This window comes from Barbus barbus (genome assembly GCF_936440315.1).
Source record: "Barbus barbus genome assembly, chromosome: 35".
NCBI lineage: Eukaryota > Metazoa > Chordata > Actinopteri > Cypriniformes > Cyprinidae > Barbus > Barbus barbus.
The window spans coordinates 25,449,352-25,462,147 of NC_136763.1; the positions used below are offsets into that span (position 1 = coordinate 25,449,352).

Consider the following 12,796-nt stretch of genomic DNA (forward strand, 5'->3'; position numbering starts at 1 on the left):
TTACAGTGTAACGTATGAATAAAGATTTGCATCCGAAAGACAAAATTATGTGAACATCAACTAAATTAAGGAAATGTGCCAGTACGTGGTAGAATTTGTGGCAAATTAAGTTTAAATGCATAATTATAAAGTTGAATGAAATTTATAATAAATCTGAATAACAATAATAATAAAACTGCAGTTGATGTTTTGATGTGCTGTGAATAACTGAAAAAGTAAATAAACCAACGAAATACAACCAAGATTTTATTAAAAAATGGAATTCAAGAGATCAGTTGAAAAAAAGGCACAAACAAAAACAGAATATTTGTTGTTGTTGTTGACAGAAAATCAGAAACTGTGACACAGGAAGACATATTTCTGGCTAGAAGCGCCGGTTAACATGCAAACAAACCACCACACTGTTTCTTCAGCTACCTGTACAAAATGAGTTATTGTATAAATAATGTTTAAAAAAGCTGTTCAAGAGACAAGCCATTTGTTCAATAATCACAACATACATCTTGACTTCTGTACGACTTCCCATCTCTAGACATCTTGATGCTGTCTACCGACCCAATACAACTGAACAAAGCTCATTTCTTCAAGGCACTTGGATTACAGCTTCGCTACAATAACTTTGAATGGTTCTGGTGTTTATGGCTTCATCTGGTGAACAGCTTGAACACCTCATGTTAGCAGCAATACATTTTGAAACTATGAAATGAGCTCTATTAGCAGAAGTGATCGATGAGAACTTTCACATCCAGCATCATCCCAGCTGTTGAAACTGGTAGATAATTGATAATAATTTTGATATGCAATCAATCTGAATAAAAACCAACACATCATTTCATAGTTTCAAAACCATGTTTAATGTTTTGTTAATAATGGACGAAACGATTTATCAGTTTGATAACCAAAATAAATCCCATTTTCCTTCATGAGGTGAACTGCATGGTATAACTTTAGTACAGAAGATTTGACTTTAAACATCCACAGCAAAATCACATCGAAAAAGTGGGCAAAAGATGAGAAAACATTTCCTTTGCCGTAACCAACAAACGCATGGATTTATTATAGTACATTTTTTAATAGGCAACGATTGGGATTGTTGTCATACTCTATAAGCATGTTGTATCTTGGTGGCGTAGCTATCTTTGGTAGCCGGAAGGAATCCATTCTTTGGGAATCTGAAGACAAGTGTTTCAATGACTGCCAATCAGCCTGAGTGAAGGTAAACTGTTAAAGAGGTATTGATCAGTTTCAACACAACGTCTTTGAATGAAGGTCAAACTATCCTAGAAGGTAATCAAGCTAGCAGCCATTTTTATGGATGGAGAAGAGTCTCTTAATGAAAACCATTTGATAGTTTTCAGATCAAGGTCATGGCTTTACATTCATAAGATGTAAAATGCACCAAACGAAGGAAGCAACGACTGCGTCACGTGTCTGTAGTGCTCTATAATATAAGCCCTTGTGTTTCGATCCTATAGAAGAGCGAATCTTTCTACACTTCAAAAAATAAAGGTGCTTAAAAGGTTCTTCACAGCCATGCCATAGAAGAACCATTTCTGGTTCCACAAAAAAACACTTTTTTATAATCTGAAGAACCTTCTTTCGCCACAAAGAAACTTTTGTGACATAGAAAGGTTCTTCAGAAGTTAAAGGTTCTTTATGGAACTATTTAGACAAAAACGGGTTCTTCTATGGCATCGTGAAGCACCTTTATTTTTAAGACATTTAAACTCATGAGTGAACACTGATTTTTTTCCGCATTAAGGATATCAATAAGTTTCATTTCAGATATTCAGATATTCTTTTAGAAGTGCATCGTGATTGACCAAGACAGTACATTTCAAGTAAAACAACAAACAGCACAGAAAAGAACCAAAGAAACTCAAGAAAATATGTCTTTCCTTTGCACACAAACATATAAAATCCTATTAATATGGGGTTTGAAAAGGAATACACACGACCAAATGAATTCATCATCTCAAAAGTTTTCAGAAAGTAAAGCTTTTCCCAAACACTACAGCTAATCTCACCTGGAAGATAAAACATAAAAAACCCCAGCAGCATGAAGGAAGACAGCTGAAGAACTGCTTCTGTCCTTCTCGATCCAAACCGTCTGCTCCATATAATAGCTTTCCTGCTGTACAGGTCTCATGTATAACCCCAGCACCGTTTGGACGATATTTCTACAAATCTCTGCACTGTACAGAACCAAAGCCACGATAACACACAACCTGATGAGGACACACTGCAAAACATCAGCGCTAAACATTTTACAAAACACCCTAAAAATAAAACACAGGCCTCAGGCCAACTATGATGAAGATGAGTTTCTTCATGGGAACAGAAATGTGTCTCAGCAATGGATGCTCTGCAGTGAATGGGTGCCGTCAGAATGAGAGTCCAAACAGCTGATAAAAACATCACAATAATCCACACCACTCCAGTCCATCAGTTCACATCTGGAGAAGACAAAAGCTGTGTGTTCGTAAGAAAAAAAATGATCATTAAAAAGTTTTTAACTTCAAACCAATGCTTCCGACCAAAATAGCAGTCCATCACTTTTAATTACGTTTCCTCCAGGAAAAAAAAGTTTTCCTTTCACATTAAAATCCCACCTACATATTAGTTTAGAGTTGTTTTGTAGACTGCTGTCCTTATTTATAACAGATTTTAACTGAAGAAAGCAATATTATGGATTATAGACTCATATTTCAGCCGGAAGCAACGGTTTGTAGTTAAAAACATCTTGATAGATCAGTTTTTCTCTTCACAAGATGTTCATTGATGGACTGGATTTCTTGTGGATTATTGTGATGTTTATATCAGCCATTTGGACTCATTTCTTGGGGAGAACTATTCCTTTAAATTAAGAAAAAAGTCAATACGGTAGTAAAAATAAACTTCATTGTAGAAAGTTAAGACAGAGAAAAAATTAAAAGGTACACCATGTTACTCTTTTGTTCATTATCTACAACATTGATATAAAAAACCTAACATGTAGGCCAAATAAAAACCAAATGCCTTGATTTTCTTCCCTTTTCATGATTATATCTCGTACTGCATGGATTCAAACCGTTTTGTTAAATAAGGTGAAGCTTTCCTTCAAGTCTTCCAACCAGACTGACACATTTCTGCTTTACTACAGCATGATGAAGAGTTATAGCACTGTGGTATTTTGAGAAACTTCATCGAGTCATGTGTTATCATCACTTTTATGAACTATTTTTGATATTAACAAACCACTTAAAGTCACTTCCTCGAGACTCTTGTACTGTAAGCCAATGGAACCATATCTAGAAACACTATATTATATATTACAATGACATTTAAACACAAAAACCAGCTTTCAGAAACCTGAAATATTTGGTGTCATTATATACATCGGGAAAAAAATACTAAATCAATCCTATCTCTCATTTTAGCTACAGTATCAAGAGGATACAGATCATTTTCAAATAAAAAAGGAATAGATCTTGAACACTGTAATGTTAGGCACAAACTGTTTCACAGGTAATCATTCGATTTAAAATGCCTCATAAAATACCTTCTTCATTACTAATTAAAAAGAAAAAGCACAACTGGAGAATCGCTATTTCTGCATCTAATATTTGATGTGAACTTCAAACACAAAGCTGTATTGCCTTGCTATGCACCAAACTCTGTAATAAATAATAAGTTAATGATTGTCTGTTGCTTTCAGAGAGTTAGAGTGATTTCATCACTATTTCTTGGAAGATTCTTAACATGGTGCAGCATGAAGAAGTGGCTTTAAATGGTTTTTTCACCAAAACACCTAAATATCGAACGCACTGTTTGCATATTAATCTATACAACAATATCTTACTGCTGCTGACTGAAGAAAAAAAAAGAACAAATCTTAAAAAAAAAGTTGCATATTTTACAAACAAAAGACTCATTTTGAACTTTTTTCATTTTTGATCCTCCCATATTAAAAATAAGAATTTGCCATTGCGTGCATAAAAGAACACATTGTGTTTTCCTTACCCTTTTCTAAATCAACATTGTTTTTTACACTTTTTTCTGTTTTGTTATCAAAATAGATGAAAGATTGATAGCTGACTCCCACCGTTGGCTGAGAGACTCCTGAAGAGCGAGGAGTTGAACAAAAGATGAGTGATGTCCTTTTTGTCTCTGTCCTATAAAAGATACACGCTCCTTTTATGATCCGGATCCCTCTGGTACTCTTTGTCTGTGGTAATCTGCAAATCTCTCTGAGAGACTCCTACTGTCCACAGCGTGGTGCAGCACCTCCAGAGGACCTGCGGGAGAGCGAGAGACATAAAATAACAAAGAAAATATAGCTCATGTTCAGTGATGAAAATGACCGAATGCAACCCGAATTCCGGAAATGTTGGGACCTTTTTTAAATTTGAATAAAATGAAAACAAAGACTTTCAAATCACATGAGCCAGTATTTTATTCACAATATATCACCGACAGTAAGCTGCTGGCCACTATAACACTGAGTAGAATAGTGTAGAAGGCCTAAAGCTGATTGATTAGCTTTATTATCTTCATCAGGTTGTTGTGCTGTGAAAATGTGATAGTATGCACTTTCACTGCATATCTGACAGATTGGTTAAAGCACTGCATGCTCAAAGAGCTGCTCTGTGATGAAAATAGTGACGCTTCAACTTTGAATATTTGAAATATGCCAAGGCTTATTTAAAGGAATAGGTCATCCAAAAATGAAAATGTACTCAGGCCAACTGACATGAAGTTTTGTGAAATGAAAATTTGTGTTTGTGTAAGAAACAAATCCTTCAAGACGTTCTTCACAAGATGCTGATGGATAGTGGTGTGTATTACTTTTGATGTTTTTATCAGCTGTTTGGACTCTGATGGCACCCATTCACTGCAGAGCATCCATGTAATGCTAAATTTCTCCTAATCTGTTTGGATGAAGGGGCAAACTCATCTACATCTTGGATGGCCCAAGGGTAAGTACCTTTTAAAGGGGTCCTACTATGCTTTTTCACTTTTTGAATTTTAGTCAGTGTGTAGTGTGTATGTTTGGGCATAAAACAATCTACAAAGTTACAAATCTCAAAGTCCACTCCAAAGGGAGATATTTTGTTTAAAAAAATCCCTTTTCAAGAACTACAGCGAACCGCTCGTTTGGACTACAAAGTTGCTTTCCTGTATTTATGACATCACAAATTGTAAATCCCGCCTACAGAAATTTGAATGGTTGGGGGCTGAGGAGCACGTTTCAAAGTCGAAACCCAGTGCGGTGTTTTTATATCACTGTATTTCTGATGGAAACCAACTGTTTTCAGAAAATGTTGGATGTCATTTTCATTTAATCTTGCATGTAATGTCTGATAAAGCATCGTTTGTGAGCAGAGCTCTGCTTTGTGTGCAGCGTTACCGGACAAACCTCGCTCTCTCCCGCTCCAACAGAGCTTCCTGCTGGCAGAGAATTCATTTGCATATATATGCCGCCACAAATAGTGTAAGTCTGTGGGACTATTTATAAATAAATTCAACTGTATAACAGTTTCAGTGCAATTCATGTTATAATGTTACAATTAAAGAGCAATAAACATATTACCGTTGCACTTATCTGTACATAGTCAACGCAGTTATTATTAAGCTGTTGTTGACATCCCATCTAAAACGTGATTTATCCAAAAAAAAAACAACAACAACTATAACATTACCACTTCAATATGTCTTGCAATATCCGTGCATGCAAAGGTTCTGCACGATCCTCTTGTTCAATATTCTCGGGGTCTGAACTGATATGGCAATACTGAAACGCCGTCTAAGCTGTTAACCAATCACAACGCACTGGGACAGCTAACCAATCACAACACATTTAGTTTTTCGGAAGGCGGGCCTTCATCAAACCCGGAACTAATCGAGTCGTTTGTGTCAGGCTGGGGAGAAAACTATTGTAATAATGTAAATGATGTGAAAAATAATGTGATTTTTGAACCACCAAGCATGAGAGCATGTTCTAGTACACCCCCAAAACTAAATCAAGACTTTGTAAAAGAGCATAATAGGACCCCTTTAAGCAAATTATAATTTTTGGGTGAACTTTTCTTGGCCTAAAGTTGATGCACAATTGCTCTGAACGCATTCTGGAATGGTGAGGTTTTACTCAATTCAAGCAGTATTTGGTTAATGCACTAGAGCCCTGCACGGGCCTCAAATGTAGGCCCTAGCCCGGCCCGTGTCCGACAGCTTATCAGAGTCCGACCTGAGCCCGTCTTTTTTCCCCCTTCTCACAAAACTGTTTATACTACTGTTTCGGCTATTAAAATAGTTCAGTTTTCTATGTAATGGCAAAATTCTTATATTTCATTTTGTTTTTTTATTAAGTTAATTTAGAAAAACGTTTGGAGCATTTTTGTTCGTTAAACAAAAAAAAAAAAAACTTAAGTAACGACCAAGCGGCCAGCGGCATGAGCTGATCATAGCCTATGTTTGATCAATTTAGCAGTATAATATAGTATACTGCAGCATTAATTATCAGCACTAAGTTGGTTTTGACTGTGACGGCCTGCATACCTGCCTGCTGTGTGGTTTTGTTTATTTGTGTTTCAGTGGGGCAGCGCTGCAGTCCGAATGCAGATGGAGGACACCTGGGCCCGAAGTCTTTCCTCATTATAAAAGCTTCTTACCTTTCCCGTTTGGTGATATATGTGTGTGTGTGTGTGTGTGGGGAGTCTCTCTCTCGTGCATCACCCCTTTTGTGTTATTTACTTGCCGGCAATTGTGTTCAATTATCATTTTGTTTGTCAAATAAATTTGTTATATTTTGGTTAAATCCCCGCTTTCCTCTTTTTTGTCATAATCTTTGAGCCGGGTTATGACATGACTCAAAAACAGCATATAATAAAATATGTGACTTTATACAGCTATTCTCTGAATAGTTTATAATATGCAAGCTGGCTGCATTTGAAAGATAAATGCACAGTGCCAAACCTGCCAGATTTGACAGACCACATCTTTCATTTCTTGTCTTACCGTAGCTTCATTTGCTGTGTTGATAGGAATAATTAGTGTGTTCTGAAGGCGTCTCCATGGAAACCTGCTGCTGCTGTCCACTGTTTTCCTACGTGACAAAGAACGAGAATGAATCAAATCTTAACCACGACCCTGTTCAGCATTCGAAGCAGTGTGTGCAGACCAACGCTTGTCGTACCTCTAATGTAACACTAGATGGAGGCACTGGGGTGTACTGAGGGATATACGTTCCTTGCATAGCTGCGTTAGGTATATACTGCGGGGCAAAATAAATACAGAAACGGGTCACACATATAATGCTTTCCGTCACGTTTTGATGGTATACTGAGAGGGCAAACTCTTATTGAGGAACTAAATTGACGGTAATAGGCCACCAACCGTGCCAGCGCTGCCGAGCGACAGGTGACTGAGCTGCTGGGTCAGGGGTCCGATCATAGACGTGGGCTGAATGGACATCGGGTGATCCATAGCTGGAGTCAGAACGGCCCCCTACGGAGAGAGAGATGCTCAGAAACCAACACTGATTGCAAGATATCAAACCTCATGGGTGTCTGAATCAGCATAATGCTGCTTTTGTCATTATAGGGAAGATAACAAAACACCAGCTGCATGGAAACTTTTATTTGAAGTACAGTAAAGCTACAATTCGACAACAAACCCTACACAGAATGATCTGAGCTCATATGTGAGCAGCACTCACGGTGGGCTGCATGAGGTACGACTGATGATGCATCCAGGACGGGCTGTGCATCTGAGGACAGAGACAGAAACACTGCATATGAATCAACCGGAAATCTTTTAAATAGAAATAATCAAAATCATTGACTGAATTAAACGTTTCTCCTGTGGCGTGTTTTGAATGTCAATGACACTGTGGATAAACTACAGGCACCCTGTCAGCTTATAGCTGGATGATGTATTAATATTGATTTATCATTTGTAATCGATACTTACAAGGATTCTTAAATCAACTTACTGCAATGTGTATCGCATCTCATGTAATCGCTCAATCAGTGCTTCATCCACAGAGGACGTCAAATAGCTTGTGTGATGTCACACTGCGTTACATCTACCTTCAGTTTTTGGTTTTGGCTCAAAATTTTAATTCCGGCCCAGTACTAGTTTCTCCGAATCCAAAATCACAATGCAGGCACTAGCAAAATATTGTCCCTGAATTAAAATGCACCATAGCAGCCAATTTTAACTAGCTATCCCTGCATGACGCCAGATAGTGATGGTGACTGGAACGGGACGGGTTTGCATCTGTTTCCTTTGCATAGCTTTTAAAGGTGATTTAAACACTACATTTTAAAAATATGTGACCCTGGAGCACAAAACCAGTCTTAAGTAGCACGGGTATATTTGTAGCAATAGTCAACAATACATTGTATGGATCAAAATTATAAAAAATTGATATTGTGTAAATTTCTTACCGTAAATATATCAAAACTTCATTTTTGATTAGTAATATGCATTGCTAAGAACTTAATTTGAACAACTTTTAAGGAGATTTTCTCAATATTTAGATTTTTTTACACCCTCAGATTACAGATTTTCAAATAGTATCTCGGCCAAATATTATCCTATCCTAACAAACCATACATCAATGGAAAGATTATTGATTCAGCTTTCAGATGATGTGTGAATCTCAATTTTAAAAAATCTTAAAAAAAAAAAAAAAAAATTCTCAGCTAATCAGCATATTAGAATGATTTCTGAAGGATCATGTGACACTGACTGGAGAAATGATGCCAAAAACAGGAATAAATAACATATAAACATGTATTCAAATAGAGATATTGTTTTTACTGAATTTTTTTATCAAATAAATACAGCCTTGAAAAGCAGAAGAGACTTCTTTAAAAATGTACAAAATCTCACCAACCCCAAACATTTATAAAAATAACCATGCCCCAGATCAACAAAAAAATGCAATAACTTATGATGACTTTCACTGTTGGATGAGCTACTCCTTTAAGTATTTAGGGCCAGTTTTACTAAACCGGGAAGATTAGCACGAGAGCGCAATTCCAAAAGAGCGCAGATGGGAGGGGAAATTTCTGCAGGTGATTTAGTAACAATGCGCAAATTAAACAACACCGATGCAACATCTCATTTACTTATCGACCAACGCAATATACCATTTGCGTAGTCGCGAATAAACAATAAAGAAATAAATAAGCCACAGTACGTTGAAAAGAAGCGTAGGCCAAAAAATGAAGGTTTGCAACAATTTTGATAGAGCTGGTATAGAGTGGTGGAACTATGATGTCACTTTGTAGGCGAACAGCCGGAAGCGAGTTAGCATTTTAGCACTTCCGGTTCCATCGTCCCAGGGTCAAGGGGGTTTTTTGAATGGGATTTTGGTTAAATCCCTTAAATAAGGTCTGTGGTTCACACAGGCTCAAAATACTTTCATGTTTTATTCTACGATATAAAACACACCAATTACACCACACTCAAGATTTTTTTAAGCTGTTGCGTTTCTTAAAAAAAACGGTTGTTAACAAATTGCTAAATGGGACTACAGGCGCTGTCGGAGACATTCAACGTCATCACGCCGAACAGTTGATCAATTTACAGTATTTTCCAGTCGTAGTATAATTTGTCTTCGGAGGGAAGATGCTTGTTTTATCGCTTACTGATGCGGAGACTCTGGGTTCGGACCATAAGGTAAACTCATATTACATGTAAACACCACATATGCCGGCTTTACTTGGTGAAAGTGAAACTTTAATGATGCATAGTACAAAATTAAATGTTTACAGCCACATGAAGCTGTTATAGATTGAGGAAGAAGCAAGGATAACATTTTGTGTACCCACCCTAACAAAATGAGAGCTGAAATGTGGTACTTTGTTCATTAAAATAAGTTTAATTTTACCATATCCAAAAACACGCTCACTCTGCTGTTATTTAAAAGATTAAATACGCAGCGATATTATTGACTTTTAATGCACCTTATTTTGAAATGTTCAGTGCTTTAAATGTCCTTTAGTTAAGATTATTTCATTTATTCACTATACTATTTATTACTATAATGTCTCATTTCAGTTTTAGTTTGTATTTATTCCAGTTTATATGAAAAGGTTCATGTAGCGTGGATTCAAATTCATATACAGTGTAAATCCTTTTCACTGAACATGTTAAAAATTAGTTTTAAAAAGTTGTCGGGAGCGCGGTGGTGGTGACGTTGAAGGCGAGCGACCGTGGTGCAGTAGTTCGTTTCTAGCCTAAGTTTAGCTTTTCAGTTCTGGCGCTTTTATTTAGGCTTCGTCAAAGTTATATTATTTTGTGAAGATTATCTTGATGGACAAAACGTGTAAGTTTCATGATTGAACAAGGAACTTATTTTTTTGCGATAATCCAAAAGCCTATGGAAAAATCCCATTGGGTTTTTGTCGAGGAACCAGTTTCATGCTAACAGCCTACAAAGTGACGTTATAGTTCCCCCACTCTATTGCGTGACTCCTAGCTGAGGGTCCCAATTGTCTTTTATTTCCTGAAGCTAATTAAAAATAGCATGGCTTGGCAAACGATATGTTTGGATAATGTGTTCTTTCCAAATAAATTAATACGTGTGGAAAAATACTCTCCCTTCTACCACGCGCTCTCTGTTCTCTGCGGTGCCTCCTCCTCAAGTATATATCGCTGCAGCCCCGACCTCTGAGTGGGAGGGACTAATGCCGCAAGTTAGTGTTGTCAAAAATATCGATATTTCGATAAATATCGATACTGAAATATCTGAACGGTACCAATATTAATTTCCCGAAGTATCGATACACCGATACTAGCCGAGCTGTCACTTTCACTTCTCTCCAAAGGCGCGTGGACAAGCACCACACGTGACCGCACTCGTCTCCTTCGCTCTGGTTAAATAGCACAAGTGAAGTGAATAGAAAGATGACTGCTCTGGTTGTTAAAGAACACAGCAGGAGCGCTATCTGTAGGGATCTATGATCTCCGCGATGCAGAGAACGCGCACAGAATCCAGTCATAAACACGGAATTTACAGTTTAACGCGGAATGTCACGGAATTTGTCAAAGTTTGGATGAATTAATCAAAAGTAGGTCATTACACTTAAATCAAATCGCGATATGGACTAGTATCTGTAAATATTAAGCTGCAAAAGTGGATTTAAATCTGAATCCTGCATGTTCTGCGCGTCTCTGTGTGAATGTGCTGCACGTGCGGTTGTGTTTACTAATGTGGCGCTCGCGGTGATTTCAGCGTCTGCGTCTCAATGAGGACATAAATACATCAACAATATCTCCAGAACTGATCTGAAAGGCACTTTACCAGCATTTTACCATTTAATTTGAGTAAAACTAGCCTCATATCATACACACACAGAACTTTAGAAGTATTCACGGCAACCCGTCAAAATAAAAGTTCGGGTTAACTTAGCCTATTAAAGACTGTGTGCTAGAAATAGGCTGTATTACTATTATTTAGTAGAATGTACATAATACTACTACTTACTACTACTGTTAATTTTTTTTAAAGAAATAATCACAAAATATTTTAATTTTAATAGTAAATCCCCTTCATTTGCCAAAAATGTAAATGTTTAATTTTCATTAATTCAAATATAAATTAATTAAAATTGTTTTATGCCTTCATCTGATATCCAGTAAAATTTAAATACACAACACAGAATTTCTGAGGGGGAAAACACATTTCATAAGGCTACTGTAAGAATAAATAAAAAAATAGTTCATTCAAAATAGCCTAATAGACATGCTAAAACACAGAATTTGGTAACAATAAAACATAAGGTGAGAAAACAATAAAACATTGCATACGGCCCTAAGCGTGTCATTTTTGTTACACTTTTAATAAATTAAATGTTAAATTGTATAATTTTCATGATTTTAATGAATTAGACATGCTTTTAGATTAATAGCATTTAATTTGACCATTAAAAAAAAAAAGAGTCCAGAAAAATTCAAACGGAAAAAAACGGAATTTGGAAAAAATTTAATGTTGAAAAAAATAAAACGGAATTTGGGGAAAAATAAAACGGATTTCATAGGGCCCTATATCTGGAAATATTTTGGTTATTAAGCAAATGAGAATATCAACAAATAGAACTTTGGATTTTAATTAGTACATGTATTAGTAAACGTTAGTTTCAATTAACATTTCACTAAGATTAATAAAAGATTAATAAATAAATCAACAAATGCAGTACCTCAAGACATTTTTTTGTTCATGTAAAATATACCGCATGTTCTCGACTTGTTACATTTATCTTTAAATTAAAAAAATTACCCCCTTAATATTGTGGCAGTTTTTTGACCGTGGTATCGAAAATGGTATCGAGTATCGATATTTTTCAAGGTATCGTATCGAAGTTAGAAATTCCAGTATCGTGACAACACTACCGCAAGTAGGTTGGGACAGCTCCAAGAGGGAGGGTAGGTTTAAGGTTGGGTTTGGTGTAGGGCATATTAACAAGGCCCAACCCATTTGGAGCTGGCTCCGACCTCCGTTATATCTCCTCCTCCTAGCAACAAATTGCATCCATTTCAAGGGCAAAATAGTTTAAGACATGCTTTTTTTGGGTGTTAAATAATGGCGCAAATACCAGTAATTTGACAAACATTAGTAAATCATGTTGCGTGATTCCTTTGAATACTCTCCTCCCATAAATTTTGCGTCTGAAAGGGAAATGCATATTCAATAAAGTCAAGCGCAAAAATAACAGTGTCCACACCTTTTCACGCTAATTCGTCACTGCGCATCTTTAGTAAATCCTGACAGTACTATTTTAATGACAAAAGATGGTTTGCGCTC

The 12,796-nt window shown here is 36.5% G+C and overlaps 1 protein-coding gene across 1 annotated transcript in view; it reads right to left on the bottom strand.

The window, feature by feature from the left end:
• Nucleotides 1–229: 229 nt before the first annotated feature.
• Nucleotides 230–12,796, bottom strand: part of LOC306855131 (RNA-binding motif, single-stranded-interacting protein 2-like) — a 64,929-nt gene continuing 52,362 nt past the window's right edge. Inside the window, exons 10-14 of the mRNA XM_079393582.1 lie at nucleotides 7,697–7,747; nucleotides 7,375–7,485; nucleotides 7,175–7,252; nucleotides 6,997–7,084; nucleotides 230–4,277 (exon numbers count right to left, since the gene is read on the bottom strand). Coding sequence (XP_079249708.1) covers nucleotides 7,004–7,084; nucleotides 7,175–7,252; nucleotides 7,375–7,485; nucleotides 7,697–7,747 — 321 coding nt within the window. The 3' untranslated portion in view covers nucleotides 230–4,277; nucleotides 6,997–7,003. The remainder of the gene's footprint in view (nucleotides 4,278–6,996; nucleotides 7,085–7,174; nucleotides 7,253–7,374; nucleotides 7,486–7,696; nucleotides 7,748–12,796) is intronic.